We start from the raw sequence: 22,548 nt of genomic DNA, 5'->3' as shown, positions 1-22,548 counted from the left end.
GTAGGCTGACTGCACATTTGGAAGATTTATAATGACGTGACACTGATTTATTAACTAAGCAGATAAACAAGGAAATTACTGACACATGGAATCTCTGTGGCTTTCTGCAGAATCATTTTAAAAAATTAAACACATTTTTAACAGATCTATAAAATGGCTACCTTGCTGCTCATGTAAAAAAAAATTAACAGGAAACTGTAGTACAACACCTAAACCTACCTTATTTTTGGACTGCTATGCTTGAAGAACTGCAAGAACTTAGGTATCATGATATTGAGTGGTCGGTCCAATACATCACTATCTAAAATTTCAGCAGAATCTTCACATATCTTCTGAAGAGCGCCAAAAGCACCCTGTTTAAAAAAATATAAAAATCTCTTATTACACATTCTGAAGAAAGCAACATTTCAGGTTTTGTACAGAACAGGTAATTTCAGCACAACACAGTAAATATAGCTAGTTAACACATTAAATGCAGCTAACTAAATATGGAGTTAAATTGAAACATCCTTAAAGGCTTTTAAGCACTTTATACTTGCACCTGTAAACTCTCAAGCTAGATGAGTCAGTTTTAATTTCAGCATTCCATGCCCATCTATTCAGTCATATTTAAAAAAAAAAAAGGCTTAAAAGCTAGATATTATTTGAGAAATAAATGTCCACATGCAGAACTATCCAATTTAATTACATATCTAACTGTATTTCCTTTCATAGTTTATTATGGGGCAAAACAGAACTCTGGATATGATGGTCAATTTGAGTTTCATTTTCAAGTGCTTTTTTCTTTTCCTTGAGAAAGCAGCACTAAACCACTACATAACAGCATGATGTGTTGGACCATTATCCTATCTCTGAGGATTACTTTAGGCAAAATGCTTCACACGCATTCAATGGAGACAGTATCAAGTAACTAAAACCATGTGATCACCAATTTTAAATTTTTTTAAAATCAGACAATGCTTTTTGTCTCCTCAAAGTTTAAAACAATTGTTTTGGTTTTTTTGTCTTCATCTAAACTGGACAAGACAGCTCATTTCACCCTGACACAGGAATGACAGATTGTTTTTCCAGATTAAGTTACAAGAATAACGAACATTACTTTTAAGTAAGAGAAAATTCAGGGTCAACTTGATGATGCTGACGACACTTAAAAGATCAGGCACCATAGAGTGGAAACTTGAGAACATTTCTCTGCTGACATACTATGACTACCCATCTGCAGTCTTTTTCTGCTTTTATGCAAAGAAAACAAATTTGTTTTGATAAACAGTAAGAACATGGAATGCAGGCAGAAAAAAAGCATCAAATTTGAGCCACTGTTCTCTGAGGAGAACATATGTGCATATACACACACACACATGCAATACTATACATATACATCGTGTCTATGAAGAGAGATAAAAATAATCAAATTCAAATTATAATCTTCTATTTCTAAAAGTCTCCTTACCTCACAGGTATTGTAATCTTCAGAATCCAACAGGCTGCAAAGCTTTGGTAAGAGTTCAGGCCAATTCTGTAACTCCCCTTTTGAAGCAATGGTTGTTATCAAAATGCCTAAAGGAATGAGAGGGATGAAGAAAATGAGATCTTATATACACCTTCACATATTTCATACCAATTTTTCTCATTCCTCTCAAAGACCTAGGTAGTTAAGAAATTTCTTATTTTGTAAAGAACTGGCAAGCATAAAACCAGGAAGTACATTTAATCACAAATGGTATTTGAAGGGCTTTGAAATGTAAAGGTGGGTTATCCCTTCCTGCTACCATGAAGGACTCAGTCATAAAACCAGGAAGTACATTTAATCACAAATGGTATTTGAAGGGCTTTGAAATGTAAAGGTGGGTTATCCCTTCCTGCTACCATGAAGGACTCAGTCATGAGAAATCAAGCACAAAGTAAATCCAGTTAAGGAAAGAATCATGCCCAAACACTGCATGGCAGCTTTGGCTCTAAATTTACTAGACACTGTACAAATCTAGACATCCAGTAAATATAGAGTACCCACCTCAAGTAATTTCTTTATTATAATACAAAAGCATGAATGTGGGAATCTGTCATTCAGTAAACTTACAACCCAGTGGTAAGTTACGTGTTCACAACTTTACTGTGCTTACACAAAACATTAAGGAGGCATTCTAAGACCGAAATACCTACTAAGAGCTTACACGCTAAAACAGGTCATCCAGTGATCACCTTTAGGGGTTGGCTGGCTGACTGAGATCCAGCAAACAGACAGGTCAGCTCTGTTTCCAGCACACACAGAAACCCCAGGAAAAACTAATTAGGTGGCAGGAACATGGAAGGCTGCGTATGAACTAGGACTGACTTTCTATGAATCCATTTTGCCTCAGGACAAAATGGAACGGGTAGCATAATTCGTTATTCTACTCGCAGTTAGTTCTAATGAGTATGAACACAGAACTTGATACTACAACTAGCAATCTCCTAAGTGACAAGTGATGAAAAAGCTTTCCTAAGCTTTTTCATTGAGCAAATTACAATTTACCATTTTTCTTTGGCAGAAAATGTTACAATTCCTGTTGTTTACACCAGAATATGGGACACCATTACAGAGATAAGGACATTCTGGACACAGTAAATAAAGACACACAGTAACTTAAAAAGTATTTTGCATGATGTTTTCTTTGATGCAATAGGCTGCAAAGCCCACAAAGACAAAGGGCAAAAATGGGGACAGAATTAAAACACAATTTTACAGGTCCGGAAGTAGTTTGTCCAGTTCTCTTCATAACTGCAACGAATAGAAAAGATTCCCTATGCCTATGGAGATCTATGGAGTCTTAAAGACTGCACTTCTCCTGAATATTATGGTCCTACAAAGAATATCAGATGCATTAATAAAAAAAATACTTATTTTACTTGTACTGCAGCTTAATGATCCACTTTTTTTTCTTTTTAATTAAACTGAACATCACAAATGAACATCACAAAAACTGAACAGTTTGATACTGTTCTTTTTATTTGTCCCCACCGAAGTGTCCCCTTACCATTTAAAAAACACTAGCACAGCATTAAATGGCTTCTTTTCAGACCTGTACAGAAAGTTCATAATGACATGAATGGTCTAAACTGCGCACAGCTCTGTTGCAAGAGGCAGTGGCCTCAGATCACTTTTTGCCTATGCATCTGGAAGTATTTCCTCCTAGGTTATCCTGTTACTATTTGGGATAAGCCTTTTGGAAGAACACTTAAAGCAGTTTTCAAAGAGTCTTTCCTTCAGCTGTAAAACTTGCGCATATTACAAGTATACCCAGAGCTGTTTAAAAACAGCACAGATAAGTTCCACACTCGTACACATTTCAGGATTGGAAGAGGTAAAAGATAAGTGAGAATACAACAGTATGTAGTCACCATTTGGTCTCAAGTCACAGTTCTAAAATCGACTCTATTGCCATGCTCATTGTCCTCAGTGAGGTAAATTCTGAGGATGGGCTTTAATTAGTTTCCTTCTACCTTGGCCAAAAGGTATTATCAGCATCTAGTGTTTACCAGGCAAAAGCTAGGAACCACAAAGGAGAGTGAATGCTGCATTAAATCTTCTATGATGGTATTTTGATGTACTTGTCATCTTCCTATCAGAATTCCAGAGATCTTATCTGAAATTGACTAATTAAATTGATTGTGCTTGAACTGCAAAAACCAGTACACATCCCAAAGAGCAGCTCTATCACATGCCAACTCATATGCAACCAAGGCAGCCTAGATAGTCAGTAATACATTTACACCTAGCTAGTACCAGCAAGCACAGGACCAATCTCATTATTAAGGCTACAAGGATCCAACATGTCATTAGTTTAAATGGCATGCACTAAATAGCAACTTTTAGGCAAGCATACAGTTCATCAGTTGCTACTCATCTTCAGAGTTCATACATGCTTGAATAATCCCTGAAAGGATCCCTTAGAGCTGAACAGTAACTGAGCCACTAATCGGCAAGTATTTTGTACTAGCAGAAATCAAGAATAACTGCTTGAAAACAAACAACTCTCCCACTCGCCAAAAAAACCCATGACACAAACCACCACCACCAAAAAACCCCAAGGCAGTAAACTAAATAGAGCTGGAATATATTCTTCAGTCAACATCATTGTACTCCACTGACAATTCCTATGAACAAACAAGCAAGTGTGACTCTTCTACAAACTGAAATCACGAAAGTACCTGCCACTCAAAGACTTGTTTCTAGTGTCATTAAGAAAACAAGACATTAATAAAATTCATAGTAAAGCAGCTTAACAACTGACAAGACAGCAGGAAAAAGCTAAGAGATGAGCATTTTTCTCTAGTCCACAGTCCCTAAGCCAGATGTCTGGAGAAGGAATCCTATAGAAAAATTAGATTATTTTGTAAGAGGAATTAGCTGATACAAGCTGAATTTCTTTCTGAACAGACACTCACCTTCATTTTCTCTACTATACTCAAATATATATTCATTCTACTTTTTTCTAGTTCTTTGAGTGGACAAGAAAATTACTACAATGATTGCAGTAACTGGAGGAAATCATATTCTCAAAAAGCAGACAGAAAAGCAACTTTACCTAGAAATACGTAAACATAAAGCAAATATGCATATTTTATGGAAGAGGTGCACTAAAACAAGAAGTACCTAAGAAATCAGAAATCCATGTAACAACAAAACTTCAAAGGAACTAGATCATCTCTTAGGTCACTTCCAGTTCTATGATGTTCTGCACACCACACTTCATCTACCATTTTACGACAGAAGGTATTTAAAAACAGAAAGTCATTATGTGAATGCGTTATGCATAGTATAATGATTCCCCAAAGGGATGTGTGTATGTCTGCATATAGGGGGCAGGAAGTCAGGTAACAGAAGTGTTTCATCGATGCAGGAGGAGTGCTTACATAGTTCTAAAGCCAAACCTTCACCTTGTCCCTGTTTTTAGGCACTGAAATTGGCAGCAAGCTCAATTTCAGTAGATTCAAATAAAACTTCTGTTCAGTTATATTTCAAGGGATATGAACTGAATTGCTAAATCAATTCTAAGAGAACAGAAAGCAAAATTAAGTGTGACACTTGGATATTCACACTGAAGAGAAATATCAGCATTTAAACAGTGAAGTTGTGACAATTACCAGAAGCAAACAGTTTTAGGAGTTTAGTAACTCTTCACATCACTAGTGAAGCAATAGACTAAGCAAAAGACAGCAATAAGAGCAAACTTACCTACAGTAGCTCTAATTAAGGGGGAGGAATCACCAATATTGTTCAGACATTCGCTTTTAATGAAGTCAGTTACACCACTGGGAAAGTTGTGAAAATGTGCTTTTACATTATTCTTCAAGATGAGACCACTCAAGGAACGTGTTGGTTCATCTGCAACAGAAAATAACTCGTCAACCTTCAATCAGCTCATAGGAATAAGGCAGACTGCCAGAACAATGCAAAAAAGCAAAACTTATATACACATATATAGTAAATCCTCCACCCCCTACTCCCACAGAAAGTGTTCAATTTTTCTACAAAATAAGGTATTGTGATCCCTTTAAATATCAGCTGTTCTACTAATCTATTAAATTAATAATTAGAGAGAGAAGGGGGAAAAAAGATTTTAAACAATGTTAACAGTTAAGTGTTATATAGTGTGAACTGTAAGAACAAAGTGACCAGAACTGATTTGAACTGAGTAAGAATTTAAGTTCAGACAACAGTTTGAGTACTCTCCACTAAGCTCTTTTTGCCTGCTGTAGGTGGCTGGCTAGCAACAAAGTACCAGCAGCTTGATCACTCCACCCTCCCCTGCCAACTCCCCCACGATGGGGAAGAGAATTGGAAAAAGGTAAAACTCAAGGGTTGAAGTAAGAACAGTTTAATAATGGAAATATAATTATGATAATAATAATAATGAGAAAAAGGAGAGAGGGAGAAAGGAATAAAATCCAAAGGGAAGGGAAATAAAACCCAAGTGATGCACAATTCAATTGCTCGCCACTTGCTGACCGATGCCCAGCCAGTCCCCGAGCAGCAATCCCAAGACCCTGGCCAACTCCCACCAGTTTATATACCAAGCATGACATTCTATGGTATGGAATATCCCTCTGGCTAGTCCAGGTCACCCGGCTGTGTCCCCTACCAATTTCTTGTGCCCCTCCAGCCTTCTTGCTGGCAGGACCTAAGAAACTGAAAACTGCTTGACTCAGTATAAATATTACCCAGCAACAACTAAAGGCATCAGTGTGCTGTCAGCATTGTTCTCACACCAAATCCAAAACACAGCACTGCTCCAGCTACTGAGAAGAAAATGAGTTCTATCCCTGACAAAAGCAGGACACTTGCAAATTTCTGTCAATTATTGGGATAAGAGGAACAGAAAAAGAACAGCCTAGATTTTTCATTTATATTGGAGCAGACTCATGCTTGGTTCTTCAAGCAAGAGCATGAGTAACTTGGCAATCCTTCTGAAATATGCTGGAAGTGAGATCCAGATATTCTAGATAGAAAGGATTAGTTTTTAGTATATGAAAACTTGAATTTACAGTTTCCAGCAACCCTAATCAGCACAGTAAGTGAATTTTAATTAGCATTTTAGTCACTTGTTTGAGCATCCTTATTTCTTGCCCAAATCAAGACTTCATACAAAAAAAATTCAAAGTTCCTTTTTGTCAAGAATTAGTTTAGACATGGATCTATTCTGGGCATTCAAAACTATTAACATCCCAACAGAAATAAGGATAAGCCAAATAAGAGATACAACTTTCAAACAGAAAGTATTTTCAAACTAGAGCTACTGCATCACAACACCAAAACTCACTACACTCACAAGGTCTGACTTATGAACATTAAAGACGCTTTCCATTGTGATCTATGCTAGTTAGAACAGAAACTTTTCTGAAGAGGGGTTTTGTCTGGCTGATCAGGAACTAAAATTAATTTCAACTGATTTTATTTGAATGCCAAAACAGGCCGCCATCATATAATGACGAGTCTTGTTTTTATGTTCGTATTTCAGTTCTCCTAAAGAAGCACTATTTTTCATGCTCCATAATTATATATGTGTTGATTTACAAATGTATCATTTACATAGAATTCAGTAACATCACAAACCAGGAAGCCACACTATGCATACACCTTTGAAATAACTCTATAGCTTTACCTATACTATAGCTGTAAATACCCACCAATATAAAACTTCTAATTTTTATATTGTTTAGATATTTCAATTATACAGCACTGCATTTCAAGGGCCAATAACTTATCTGGGACAATGGAGAAGGAGAGAAGAAAGGCTTTATTATTTTAAGTAAAAATACTGAAGACTGAATGAGTGGACAAACATTTCTCAACCACATAACTTGGTTGTGAGATGTCGCAAGTACTACTGCTACTATTAGTAGTCACTACTTGGCAAGTTAAATCAAGTAATTTTGTTTGAAGTTTTGGAGATATTATTAATAAAGATGAGGTGGAGAGTGACATAAAGAAATAAGTTCTCACTTGAACTCTTTATCAGTCTCAGATTTGCCTGAAATATTATGAATTAAAAGTAAAATCTCCACATGAACTTTTACACCAATTAAAAAAATCAAACTCTGATTGTTTTACATAACTGTAACCCACTGATAGGTACACACATCTTCAAGAAATCCAGTCCTCCACAAATTGTTACTAAGATTCAAAGTTGCCTGTGGCAAGGAAGGAAGCCAAATGTCTTCCTTAATTTCCTCTGTCATCTACCTGGACTTGTGCAAAGCATCTGACTCTCCTCCCACATGACATCCTTGTCTCTGAACTGGAGAGACATGGATTTGATGGATGGACCACTCAGTGGATAAGGAACTGGCTGGCTGGTCGCACTTACAGTTGTGGTCAACAGCTCCATGTCCAAATGGAGACCAGTGATGAGTGGCATTCCTCAGAGGTCTGTATTGGGACAAGTCCTGTTGAACACCTTTGTCGGCAACATGGACAATGGGATCAAGTGCACCCTCAGAAAGCTTGCCAACACCAAGCTGTGTGGTGCGGTTGACATGCTGGATTGTAAGGGGTGCCATCCAGAGGGACCTTGATGGGTTTGAGAGGTGGGCCTGTGTGAACCTCATGAAGTTCAACAAGGCCAAGTGCAAGGTCCTGCACCTGGGCTGGGGCAATCCCAAGCCCAGATACAGGCTGGGTTGGCCAATGGATTAAGAGCAGCCCTGAGGAGAAAGACTTTGGGGTATTGATAACAATTAGGACAATATGACCAAGTAATGTGTGCTTTCAGCCCAGAACAGCAACTGTACCCTGGGCTGCATCAAAGGAAGCATGACCAGCAGGTCAAAGGAGGCGATTTCCCCACTTTACTCTGCTCTTGTAAGACCCCATGCAGAGTCCTGTGTTGAGCTCTGGGACCCTCAACATAAGGTGTTGTGGTTTAACCCCAGCCAGCAGCTAAGCCCCATGCAGCCACTGACTCATTCCTCTGCAGTGGGATGGGGGAGAGAACTGGAAGAGTGAAAGTAAGAAAACTCGTGGCTTGAGATAAAGAGAGCTAATAGGTAAAGCAAAAGCCACGCACACAAGCAAAGCAAAACAAGGAACTAATTTACCACTTCCCACCAGCCGGCAGGTGTTCATCCATCCCCAGGAAAGCCAGGCTCCATCACGTGTGATGGTTACTTGGGAAGACAGATGTCACCACTCCAAACGTCCCCCTCCTTCCTCCTTCTTCCCCCAGCTTTATACGCTGAGCATGACGTGATATAGTATAGCATATCCCTTTGGCCACTTGGGATCAGCTGTCCCAGCTGTTCTCCCTCCTAAATTCTTGCGCACCCCCAACCTACTCTCTGGTGGGGTGGGGTGAGAAGTAGAAAAGGCCTTGACTCTGTGTAAGGCCTGCTCAGCAGTAACAAAAACATCTCTGTATTATCAACACTATTGCCAGCACAAGTCCAAAACATAGCCCCGTACCAGCTACTATACAGCAAATTAACTCTACCCCAGCCAAAACCAGCACAGGACATGGGCCTGCTGGAGTGAGTCCAGAGGAGGGCCACACAGATGATCAGAGGGCTGGAGCACCTCTCCTATGAAGACAGGCTGAGAGAGCTGGGTTTGTTCAGCCTGGAGAAGAGAAGGCTCTGGGGAGACCTTATAGCAGCCTTCTTGTGCCTAAAGGGGGCCTGCAAGAGAGCTTGTAGGGAGAGGGACTTTTTGCAAGGGCATGTGGTGATAGGACAAGAGGCAATGGCTTTAAACTGAAAGAGGGTAGATTTACATTAGACATTAGGAAGAAATCCCTTACTGTGAGAGCGGCGAGTCACTGGAACAGGTTGCCCAGAGAAGCTGTGGATGCCCCATCCCTGGAAATGCTCAAGGCCAGGCTGGATGGGGCTTTGAGCAACCTGGTCTAGTGAAAGTGTCCGTGCCCATGGCATGGGGGTGGAACTAGATAATCTTTACAGTCCCTTCCAACCCAGCCTGTTCTATGCTTCCACAGATTTAAAATGCTCTCAAGCCACAATAAACCCATCATTGTCAGCAGCTGGTTAGATGCAGAATGCAATAGTTACTCATTCTGTATCAGCCAGCAGTATCTTCTGGGGGTGAAAGAAGTCAAAACCAAACCTGACTAAATACAGTACATTAGCCACTATTAGCATGAAGTCCAATATGAAAATATTAAACAGTGCATTCAAGAAAAACATTAATCCTTTAGAATGCCTGGCTACAATTACAAAAGGGACAAGGCAACAGCTCCAATTTAACCAATCAGAGATACAGGTACTATTAAGTTCCTTGTGTCAGAAATAGGCAGATTAGCCAGCTGGTTTAGATAAAAATCAAGGTCACACGAAGGTGAAACTTTAGCACCATTTTTTTCTTCATGAACTATCCTATGGTATGCAGCTCATGAAGAATGTTAAATTGATTCTTTCAGCCAACATAAAAGAAAGACTATTCTGTATGCTAAGTGTTTATATTATATACCTGCAACAAAGATTCCACGGGATTCATAGCAAAAAACGCATCTCTGATGAATGAAAAAGAATTCATCAAGTGAGAAAAAGAATAAAGATTTTTTTTTAAAAAAGCAAAACTAACCATCACCATACTGAGAGGTGACAAGCAAAAGTCACAAAGGACTTGGTGCTAAGCACACAGCAATCACTTGAGCTAGAGAAGCAGGACAGAACCTGATACCCTGGCATTTGGGAAAAAAACAACCCAAAAACACAAAAAAACCCAAACCAAAACATACCATAGTCAAAATATTAGTTTGAGAGAAAGATTTTCTGATATGACTACACAAAGGTATTTATGGAATCCAGGGTGTTCAATAACTTAACAGCTACACTGTCAGAAGACAGTAATATAGGTCTGGATCGAGTTCTTGCTGTAACACAGAGATTACAGGCAGATGGCCTATGAGCTGAGTAATACACTCTTTAGTCTTCATAGATTCTGTGATAACTGCTGTCAGCCATATGCTTCAGCCATTAGAAAAAAGATCACAGTCTTGCCTCCTTCTATCTCTGTCAACCTGGAAATATAGTTGACAAGAACATATAGAACAAGAAAAAGAAAGCAAAGCAGACCTCTGGCATTTGCTATCATCTTTGGTGCCAATCAGTTCAGTGGAAGATTCCCCTCTTACACTGCCTCACTTTATTATAAAGCTGTATCACGTAATCACCATTTGTTTCTCGGTAAATTTTCAAATCTGTTGCAAGCCTTTAATATGAGTTCCAGATTTTAATGGTTTATAGACAGAGCAAATGGACACAAACCCATGTTACATGGATCTCAATTTTTTTAGGGCTACTGCAGTGCTTTTGTGTCCTCAACCAGCTGTATTTCCTCTAATGAGGATTTGTATGACACAGGATGCCTATATGAAAGCAATGAGGTTTTTGTAGCTCACCTGCAAGTTCAAGGTAAGCTTTTGTTTCACCATGCCTTTTCATCCTCTCTTCCTTACAACATAACTTTCTAGATTGCTAAAAGAACCGAGTGACTAGGATGAGGGTAACATTTATCCATTCACAGATTGTGATATAATGATTATGAGCATGGCTATATTTTTCCCTATTACTCTTGTAATGTTGGCAACTTTAAATGTTAGGGTAAGACTTTTTCCCTAAAGCAAAACTGCTGTGTCTGTTGATTTCAGCCTTAAACCGGTTAAGTATTTTTCAGAAAAGCTGTCATTCTCAATGTTTTAACTAGTGATATGGATTTAATACATACAAATACAAAATGCGATAAAAAACATGACCAGTGTCTGCTGCACTTGAAGATTTCTGATCCATTATTGAGAGACTGTCTTTTAAAAGAGATAAAATAATAATAAAAAAAATATTCCACCACAGCAGTGTCATATGGGAAGCAGAAGATTTAGAACTTCTTCTGCCCTAATGTATAAGAATACAGTATGGAGAAACCTTCAGGAGATTCTTAGCAGAAAAACTGTCTAGTTTTGGGTTTGTATTTTTTTTTAAGCTGGATTTTTAAGTAACCTTAAGTATACCACTTCTTGCTTAAACTGGTATGGTTTGGTATCATGTTAGAAGCAGGACTGATGATGTTTCAAAACTTTCAGTGTTTCTGAACACAAAATGACCTTGAAATATAGTGGCTAGTCTGAAATGAATCAGTGCTCAGTTGACTTGTGTCAGTCATAGAAAATAATCTGACACAACTGTCTAAGATTAGGAACATCTGTAAAGACACCAAAACAAAGCTGAAAATGTCTGCTAATGCTGATTGTTGCATATTTATTGAATAAGTAGCAACAGCTGCGCTTCTGAAGACAATGTTGTAAATAAAACTGAGCTGCAGATAATATGGGAAGGGTGTTGAACTGCTGATCAAAATTAGCTTGTTGGTTAGTTACAGAATTTTCTGCATTCTAACTAATAATGACCACAGGTCAATCAGAATGCCAAAATTTGTACATCCCTATAGGCTTCCAAAACCACAAAAAGTTTAAAGAACTAATCCTCAGGTTTCACTCCTACTCTCATCTTCTCTGTCACATCACCACAAATTGGTTGTCTTGGCACTTTTCCTATCTAATGCCATTTTATGTATCACCACCTGATCCTGCAGTTAAACCAGTGCTAGAATTCTATCAAGACCAGAAGAATCCTTAATAAGAAATAGAGATTTAGTGCGATGAGAGTATGATTTCACTACAAGATCCCAAACTATGTAACAAGCGCAGGACATTGCTGCAGTTTGAGAAGGTCTAAAAAGTACTGTCATCTCTCTCTGGTGTTTATTTGTTGGTGGCAGAGGGGGGCACAGACCAAGGACTAGTTGACCTAGTATTGGCTACACAAGAGTTCTTACTAGGAACAAAGTGACTGATCCTCTGCTATCCCTTGCAGCAGACTACATTCAACTCACAGGACACACTAAATAAAGGCTTCAAATAGCTGGCTACATACTTCCAACTTACCCCCCAGAAGTCACATCTATTGCAAGGCCAAAACAGACCTCATCCAAGACTACCTGAACTTCAGAAATAGGCACAGAAAACAAACCCACAAGTTTGATAACCTTAAGAATCAAGGGAAAGTCTGAAAACTTTTGTACTTTCTCTCTACAAGCTACTAGAGAGAAAATATATACCAAGACTCGCCCCCAAAATGCTTACAGTGAACAGGACTTCTGAAGAACCTAACTCAATGTGATTAAGTACATGAAGGCACTAGGTGACTCAATAGGCTGAAACACTCCAAAGCTGCCTGCGAGCACTCCCAGCAAGGTACAGAGCATGGATCAGTCTCCAACATACAAAAGACTCCCTCCATTCAGGAGCTTGGAAACAAGTATCTCCAGGAGTGTGTTGGTCTTCTTGGGAGACAGCAGAGTTCTCAGATAGCAGCCTGTGGTGGTGCATCTCACCCTCTTCTCCTGGGCTGCTCTACAATCTTAGGAATCCCGCTTAAGCCTTGTTCTCCATGTAATGAACTGGACAGTTAAGCATCCACTGACCACACCAGCAACTCTTGCATGGCTGGAGTGGAAAACTGCACTGGCTGTACCAGAAACATTCCTTATCTCAACCACAGCACCACCTGACAGCCTTGGTGCATTCCTTATCTGAAACATAACACCTCCTAAGAAGACCAGGAACACTCTTTATCTGAATCTAATGTACCACCATCACTGGAATTTTGAAAAATTCCAGTAATTACAAACTCACGATTGTGGACAGGATGGAAGTTACTGTTGACTAAAGCAAATCATCTCTGACCCTATGAACAGCAGTCCTAAGTGAGACCCTTTGAGCTCCTGGACTGCAGCAGGTTGTGACCAGCAATCTCCCCTGGAGTGGGGCACCACTCAGGGCTCACGAATTCCCAAGTCTGCAATACTAAGGGGGACCATTGCCAAAAGCTGACGATGAGGCCTAGGCTGATTTGACTGCTTCTCAAGTCTCAACCCCCTTGCCTGTTGAGAAATGCCAAGGCATTTGGTGTATTTCACCAAACTCAAGGAAAACTTCTAACAGGTATATATATACCTTTGTACATACATATATCTAGGTATCTATTCCTTTGTGTTTGCGTGCATGTCAGTATGAATTGATTTAGGTACATCATAATAAGTATTACCATTTCAAATTTGTAATTAAGTTACTTTTGTAGTTTAATTAAATCCTATGATAAACCTTAAACTGTGAACAAACCTTAGACATCCTTTAGATATACAGCATTGACCAAGTCCGAGACTAAGACTGGATCTAGCCATACCTAAGCTCTATTAAGAGTTTAGAAAGCAAGGGGAACCTTGTGACTCAACGGGAGGGTCTCTCTTACCCTTTAACATTTTTAGTCTCTGTAAATCATTCCAGCTTCATTTTAACTTGATTCCTCTTTGTGTGATGTATCTGTGCAGTAAGTAACAGAATGAACCTTGCCACCAAACTTTGTTAAGTTGCATTGCCACAAATTCCTATTCAAAATATTTTGCTCATGCCTTTGATGGTGATTCTTCACGTGACTTAACCTAAACCACTCCCTTCATGACAGTGCTAGACTCCTCCAAGGTAACTACCTGAGGAGTTTTCTCAATGTTGGTTGCAGGTCCAGGGCATTCTCCCAGACATCTCCAGGAGTGTGCTGGTCTCCTCTGGATACAGGTGAATTCCCAGGTAGCAGCCCCAGACTCCTCCAAGGCAGCTACCTGAGGAGTTCTTTCAATGTTAGAGGCGGTTTCGTTCCTGTCAGGTCACCAGGGCTTCTCATAGGCATCTCCAGGCAGATCTTTGTTTCTTCTGGACACAAGTAAGTCAATTCTCAGGTAACAGCCCCAGACTCTAAGGTAATTACTCAAAGACCATTGGGTATTTTGACGGAAGATTCATGCCCAGCAGCTCTTTAGAAATTCTCTCTATGATCAAGAAACTTGTTACTCTACTTGTTCTTTTTCAATGCTTTCCTTGTATGGGCTTCAGGGACAGGGAAAGATAAAAATGGCAATCCCGTACTCTGATTCTGCCTCCTCAGAGTAGTGAGCTCCAGGAAAGCATTTCTGAAACACTGAATCACAAAATTCAATCCACTGGATAACTTCAAAGTTGCTTTCATGACTTTAAATAAATAAATAAACAATCTGTCACTTCTCACATGTGGCATCTATATCATACAGCTACTTAGGAAAAGCCTTTTCCTTAAATCTGCATTACAATATCCCTACAGAGGCATGGAAAGGAAGAATTATCTAGTATACAGCTAATATATATAGACTCATGAGCCCTGTTGTCCAAATAAAATTCAAATTTCAACACTCATCAGAAAACATTCACACCAAACCCACACCACCACTTCGGATCCCAGTAATGGGTTACAAAACCCCATTCCAAACTCCGCTTGCAAAGCTATATGAATTATTAGTGTCATGATTCCCAGAAAATAAATTACCATCTTCGTGGACTTCTGCTGAAACAAAAATGAGGGGTCGGGAGGATGGGGATACTTCTCCGTGACAACGTTCCATGTCAAAATAAGGTACTCCAAATGACTAAGTCATCACACGAACAAGATCAAAAATTGCAGAGACAGTGCTCTAACTGATTTATAAAAATCCAAAGCATTTTGGTAATAAAAAGACCGTTCTTAATGCCTATGATAAAGGCAGTACTAAGGCAGTTGTTCTCAATCCCAGCTCATTCACCTTCAGAGTAAGAGTTCCGATTCTGATCCTTGACTGTGATAGCCTTACACCCAGTCATGATCAATCCATCATGATAACATCCTGTTGAGACCAAAGACTACAGTTCCCATGTTATGTCAGGATGGTGAGAAGAGTCAGTTGCTAAAACACATTCCAAGATCAGAATCGCAAACGCTTTGCACAGCTGCAACAGGATAGCTAGCTACAGCTATATGGGGCAGCAGAACGCCACCACAACCATCACACATTTGTGTCTATATGTTCTCATTAGACTAGGTCCTGACAAGAACCCAGCAGACAGGGGAGAAGGAGACAAATGCAAAATTTTACAGAAACTGTGCACAAACTAACCATGTCATCTGTCTCTTGCCCAAGGATAAAAAGGTAGATTTGAGAAAGGACATGCGAGTTTTGGGAATAAGGACGGACTGTCTGAATTTTAACTGGAATACACATCGTATCAGTAGTTCTGTTCCTTTTTCACCACATAAAGAGGTATTAGGTATGTCAAATCTTACTTAAGAAGTGGTAACCTTTGACACCACTTTTGTTCTTGCAATATTTATATAAAACATCCACCAACATGAAAGCCACACTAGGCCAAGCAGAATGCTGCATTAATTCTGCCCCCAAATAAAGACAGCTTCCCTTTTTTTGCCCACAGGTGTGAAGTTCACAAACAATGGATACAGGCAGGAAAACACCAGGAAGCTCTGCAGAGATTACAAAGTTTCAATTTAGTTTCTCCTTACAGCTGAACGGAGAAATGTTACCAGAAGGCAACAGAGTAGTCTTTACTGATGCAAGTAAGGCCTATCATCACACAGTATGCTCATACAACCTCGCATCAACAAAATATTACGGCACGATTACAACAGAGTCATCACACCCAACACCCTAACTGACAAATTGAATTTCTGAAGATTACAGAGTATTCTTGGTGAATGACAATGGGCACCATCTTTTGGTAATTTAATGCAAGCCAGATCTATCATTTGCAAAAATTCAGGATGCTGTGCGAGTTGAAGCATGGAGTAATTCCAGGCTAAAAATAAGAAAATACTAGGCAATTCACAAAGTTGTCCCACAAAAGGAAAAGACAGAAGAATTAAGAAGAATGCTCTTTTTGTCAGTCTATTTTAGATGGGGGGATAAACGGGATCTTATAAACATTTATCTACAGAAGGTACAAACAAAGCAAGGCTTTGCTACAGACAACTTCAGGAGTTTCTTCATTACGGTCACCAAGGTCTGAAACAAACTCACCTTACGCTTGCAGTATGAATTGTCTGCATTATGACACCTAGAGGTCCCTCCTCTGACCTGCTGTGACACCCAGAAGAAACTAAGTATGTAGAGTTTGGGCTGAGAAGTTTCTCTCAAGCAGTGAGGCAACTGCAAGGGATCACTGCGCCAACCAAGCCACCCGGCCGAGGACATGGCAGCATCATAAGGACGAACTGACATGCAGGCAGGCAAAGTCACCATGCAGAGGCAGGTGCACCCCAGCTCATGAATACCCTTCCTCAAAAGGTGAATGTCCTGGAAACCGTTAACTACGCATGTGAGCTAACTTACCTGAGAAGTGGAGAAGGCATGTCGGGGGTGGAGAAAGACCATATGTAAAGGGGGACTCCCCAAAGGTTCTGGTGACTCTTTGCACCAGACACTCCCTGTGGGCCAGACCAATGCTGGATCCAGGACTGTCAGCTACACCCACCCACCCATTCCCTTACCGTCTCTTTCTCTTGCTCCTTTCCTTTTCTTACTCAATACCTCTCTTTCCCAAGAAATGCAGACCTTACCCTTGTAAGTTACTGATAATTGCCAAGTGTTATTATTGCCACTTCAATGTGTGAGCCCAGAACAAAGACCCCGTGTTTATGGGCCCTGGTGCCATTTCACCTTAATCCAGCCTGGGGAACCAGTGAATCTGAGTCACTCATCTCTCCCTATATAGCAGAGCAGGACCTCACACCTCCTTCAGTCTTCAGATGTCTTGGGACAACTGCTCCAACGTACCTTCACTAAAGGTTAGAACTGGCCTCAGCAAGAAGGCTGAAATTGGGACAATACTTTCCTGTATTTTCAACCAAGGGAACAGACTTGGGACTAAAGAAGAAAAACGCGAACAAGGGCAGGAGAATCTAAATGTATGACTTGGGACAAGGAAGGGAAGCTGAAGGCAAGCAAAGAAAGCAACAAGAGGCAAAGCTGGTACTCCCTTGCAGTGCTGGACTGTTTCAGTCAACCACACAAAATACAGAAAGCAATCAAAGAACTCAAAACACTCCACAAAACAGCTCTTCAACAAAATACAGAAGCCTACAGAATTCTGAGCTCAGCTCAGGGGACACCAGAAAAAAAAACCCACAGAGAACTCAAACAAAACCATGAAACCAACACTAAGGCAGGGCAGTGCCGCTATATAGTCTGTGAGGTTTTATACCTACTGAACCAAGAAGGCACAGCTACACCTAACAAAGCATCTGAGTAATATGTTAATTTACAGATAAATTAGTAAAACCAAGCTTCTTTCATTCAGATCTTAATCTGGATTCCATCTCACCCACCTAAGCAAGACCTCCGAGCACCATGCCTCCTGAGAAGTACATACCAGAGACCTACACCTCAAACTTTAATGGCTTGGGATCATATTTTATTCCATCAGCCCACCTACTGTCTGGCTTCCAGGACTGAAGGCTGTTTCCTCAACATCATTTATATTCTGTGGTTCATCCAAATTCACAGCACTATCTTTAGAAATGCACACTACTTCAGGAAAAGAAAGGAAGCTGCAAGCCAGGCTATATATTTTCACAGATGAAATGGTAGCAGGGCAACATCTGTTTCCAGGAATACCCAAGCTTAACAAGCTTTGACAGCTTAACAAGGCCCACATAATTGTAAACCAAGAAAACTACCACGTACTTGCAGGAGTATCACAGCAGACCTAAAACCGACAAGTCACAAGCATTCAGACACAGAAATCTGAAGCAGCTAACATTGGGGGGAAAATGAAGTTACTACTTTTTGCAACTGAAAAGCAGTCTCTCTGGCGCTAAACCAAAGCAAATTCCCTACACGTAAGATTTACCTATGCATCTTAGAGGCCGGCCTTGGAACAGCCAGCTTTGCAAGTGACGTTATTTGCTTGCAAAGTTATTTGCCTGCAGAGGTGTACAACCTCCACTGCCGTACAATTAGGCTATTCAACACACACTTCAATGAACCATTACAGAATTCCCACATTGAGGAGCTGTTACCTAAATGTATCCTTAAGCAAAGTTTTCTCAGCAGTGATTTCAACAGTGGCAGAAACTGAATCAAAAGGTTAGTCCCACCTGCTATCAAACCAATCTCTCTTTCTCATGCACTATCAAAACACATTAATTTTTATTGAATAAACTGGCAGTGATCTTGGAACCTTACTTTCAGCTCCTTCTGCTGAGACAGTATGGCCATAACAAAAGTGTGACCTTCCAAAAGTATGAATATCTATGCTTTAGTCTGTGGTGTAAAGCACAGAAGTTCCTTCCCCTAGTCAACAAACTTTGCAAGACTGTAGGACAGTGCCAAGTGAATCTTCTTCAGGAGGGGAAAGGAAAGAATACTTTCCCAGTTGCACTGAAGACAGTTACCTACCTGATGAGTCCATCACGATTTCCCCTTACTGGTCCAAAAGAAGTTGCAAGAGTATTGCAGCTACTGAACAGCAGATCTGATGGTCTCTCTACCATGCTGGGGTAGGACTAATAAGGGATGACAGAGGGTTGCTGGTTGGATTCAAAGTAAATCCAACCAACAGTGTTCCATCATTGCTTGGGTAGGACTAACAAGGGAAGTAACACGGTATTTAGAACTTGGCAAATAATATGAAAAGCATGAACACCAGACTCAGTTATGGCACCCTCAATATTCTGCAAGTTTCCTGAACTAGAAATACTAAGTTAGGAAATAATGGTTTTGGACAAAAAGATTATGACTCTAAAAATGTCACTGATGCAGCACAAGAGCATGTCTGAAGCAACAGTTGCTTCTCGGCAGTCTCCAAAAGACCTGATGTAGCTGTGAAAGGTATCAGTGCAGTCTGATCTGAAACATCTCTTCTTAGACATTAACTTGTCACTTCTCCCCAACTTTCTTGCCCCCTCAATCTGCCAGATCCTAATTTTTCCCCCTCAGATAAAACAGCTTCATCCAACCATTTTGCAACAGTTAGCATCTCCTACTCTTCATCCAATTCCAAACAGATTGATGTGTTGTGGTGGGTTGACCCTGGCTGAATGCCAGGTGCCCACCAAAACTAACACTCTCCTCCTCAACCTCAACAGACAGGGAGAGAAAACATAACAAAAGGCTCATGGGTCAAGACCAGGACAGGGACACCACTCAGCAATTACCATCACGACCAAAACGGACTTGACTTGGGGAAATTAAAAATATTATCATTCATATCAGAAAAAAACCCACCTTCCCCCTCACCCCTCCCTTCTTCCCAGGCTTAACTTAATTCCTGATTTCTCTACCTCCTCCCACTTGAGTGGCGCAGGGGAACAAGGAATGGGAGTTACGGTCAGTCCATCACAGGTTTCTGCTGCACCTTCCTCCTCACACTCTTCCCCTGCTCCAGCATGGGGTCCCTCCCATGGAAGACAGTTCTCCATGAACTTCTCCAATGTGAGTCCTTGCCAGGGGCTGCAGTTCTTCACACACTGCTCCAGTGCCATTTTTCAGGAACAGACTGCTTCAGCATAGGTCCCCACCAGGGTCACAAGTCTTGCCAGCAAACCTGTTTCCGTGTTGGCTTTTCTCTCAATGGGTTCACAAGTCCTGCCAGCAAACCTACTTCAGCACAGGCTTCCCACCAGTCACCGACTCCTTTGGGCATCCACCTGATCCAGTGTGGGGTCTTCCACAGGTTGCAGGTGGATATCTGCCCCACCACAGACCTCCATGGGCTGCAGGGGGACAGCCTGCCTCACCATGGTCTTCACCACAGGCTGCAGGGGAATCTCTCTGCTCTGGTGCCTGTAGCACCTTGTCTCCATCCTTCTTCACTGACCTTAGTATCTACAGAGTTGTTGCTCTCGCATAGCCTCACTCCTTTCTTCTGCTGGTGCGTATTTCTCACCTCCATCCCCTCTTCTTAATATGTTATCACAGAGGCACTACCACCGTTGTGATGGGGTCGGCCTTGGCCAGTGGTGGGCCCACCTTGGAGCCAGCTGGCATTGGCTCCATTGGACATGGGGGAAGCTTCTAGTGTCTTCTCATAGAAGCCACCCCTGTAGCCCCCCGCCCCACTACCAGAACCTTGCCACGAAAACACACTCTATGTGTCCAAACATCAAGAAGGGTAAAAGAAGACTACTGGATAATCTAAGATGAACTGTTGGGAAGACAGACTCTGATGCACTGCTAAACACAGAACAGTATCCAGAACTTCAAGTGGTGAATAGAATGAAAACGGGGAAATTAGCAAGTAAGGCAGTGTTTAAAAACAAATTTGTGGGGGAAAAAAGTGGAACATCCTTCTCCTCACATCGTCTGTACAGACTCCAGATCCCACTACTGGACTTGCTCTGCTTTTCATTTCTCTGTTGATGGTTTAAAGCACATGGTGTATCTACACTGACACCTTGCTCAAAAGTTCAGTATCCTGGCTGATTTAGGTCTTGAAAGCTTTCTCTCCCAAATCTGAGGTATTCCCCCATGGCCCTGGAGATGATCAGGAGACTTCCAACATAGGACAAAAACACTCTCCCCTTCAAATATGAAAATCTACTTTGTTCCCCTCTTTCCATTTCCTTCCTTCCAAAGTAAGGTGACAGCACAACCAAAACACTAGTTAAGATAAATGTTCTTACAGATTCTTTGAATGTTACAGGGTCACATGTAGGTAAAATTAATTCAAAGGGAAAAAAGCAAGCATCCAGAAACCCAGAGGTGAAACACTAGAAGGCACACAAAGCACTAGTATCAGGATATTAAGGAAAAAGAAAAATAACCAGAAAACAATCCAATCAATTGAACACATTAATTAGAAACAAATATAAAGAAGCCAGATGTGCTAAAACAGATCTTGAAACAAATTTCTTTCACTGTCAAGAACCTCACAAATTAGTGGCTTTAGTACACTAAAAAGACAAGTCTTTCACACACCTTGACCATTACTAAGGAATTGTCTGAACTTACCAGCTGGTAAAGGCGACATAGTATGCCATATACAGTTTGTACTAACATCCATAAGAAAAAGACAACAGTAAGTAGCCAGTTGATTTCTAACTGCATTTTACTCGAATTAAGCCTTCAGAATGAAGATTCTGATAGACATAATCTTTGGACAGCTCTAGCATGTGATCTCCAAAGTATTTCAGTCTCATTACTAGGGAGATCATTATCATAACTGAATTTATCAGCATGTACTATTATGTGTGTAGTCATGATTCATAAAAGTTATTCCACAATTTCACTGCAGTCTAACAGAGGTATGACACTCCAACATTTCTGGGAAGATTTCACAGGCCATTCAGAATGGATTCTATTCCAAAGCTGAAACTACAAGCATTAGTAAGTTACCAGATTTTTTTTCCAAAAAGACTTCCGAGAGGATACATGAATTCTACATGACTATACAGCTCAACCAACCAGCAAACTGACCATAGGCATCAGCTTCCTATTTCTTTCAAGCCAAATAAAGTAAATTTAAAAACAAAAAAAAAAAAGGAATAAAACAGTAAACATCTCAAGAACTTACCTTCAGACTTCAACTTTGTAAGAACAAAAATCAGGTAGTTGTTGAAATCTGGGTACTGATTGAGTTGTTCTAGTTTCTGAAGAGAGAAACTGTTAAGGAAAGCTGAATCTTCACACACAACATTTATCTTTCTGGATACAAAGATTATTGAGTTATGTACTGCTGTGTCACTTCAACCAGCTGTAACTATAAGCTTATAATTGCAGAGTATGAACAATCTAAAACCAGCTTCTGTAATTTTTTTACTGAAGAAATACCTTTCAGTTTTGGGAAAATCTGGGAAAAAAAAGTAAATCCAGGGACAGACACAGAAAGTAATAGATCCTTAAAAATATTTGTAAAGCCACTCAAAAAAGCTTCCTCTGTACAGTTTTGGATTTCAATATTTACGCTTACAAGACTGCCAAACCTAAGGAATCTACTGAGACATAATCCCCATAATACATCTTTCTTTCCTGTCCACAATAAATAAAAGCATTTCAGCATCAAAATACAACAGCTATGATTTTGATAAGTGACTCATTTTAACAGTAGACACATACTTCTTTATGATAGTAACTAGCCACAGCCTGAGTTTTCAGCAGTGAGAACCTGTTTAACTGTAAATGCACAGATAGTTGTACCTAGAAGT

At 40.2% G+C, this 22,548-nt stretch overlaps 2 protein-coding genes across 4 annotated transcripts in view; one reads left to right on the top strand and one right to left on the bottom strand.

Annotated features, from left to right (window-relative positions):
* The window catches only part of ZNF366 (zinc finger protein 366), a 214,968-nt gene that overhangs the window by 56,929 nt on the left and 135,491 nt on the right, over positions 1–22,548 (top strand). The window lies entirely within an intron of this gene.
* The window catches only part of TNPO1 (transportin 1), a 59,699-nt gene that overhangs the window by 33,338 nt on the left and 3,813 nt on the right, over positions 1–22,548 (bottom strand). For all 3 annotated transcript variants that reach the window (XM_056323658.1, XM_056323659.1, XM_056323660.1), the window contains 4 exons: positions 21,918–21,993; positions 5,216–5,365; positions 1,451–1,557; positions 220–353 (listed from right to left, as the gene is read on the bottom strand). In XM_056323658.1, coding sequence (XP_056179633.1) covers positions 220–353; positions 1,451–1,557; positions 5,216–5,365; positions 21,918–21,993 — 467 coding nt within the window. The remainder of the gene's footprint in view (positions 1–219; positions 354–1,450; positions 1,558–5,215; positions 5,366–21,917; positions 21,994–22,548) is intronic.

This window comes from Falco biarmicus, chromosome Z (genome assembly GCF_023638135.1).
Source record: "Falco biarmicus isolate bFalBia1 chromosome Z, bFalBia1.pri, whole genome shotgun sequence".
Taxonomy (NCBI): domain Eukaryota; kingdom Metazoa; phylum Chordata; class Aves; order Falconiformes; family Falconidae; genus Falco; species Falco biarmicus.
Note: the sequence above shows the minus strand (reverse complement) of the source record. Positions and strands in the feature narration are given on the sequence as shown.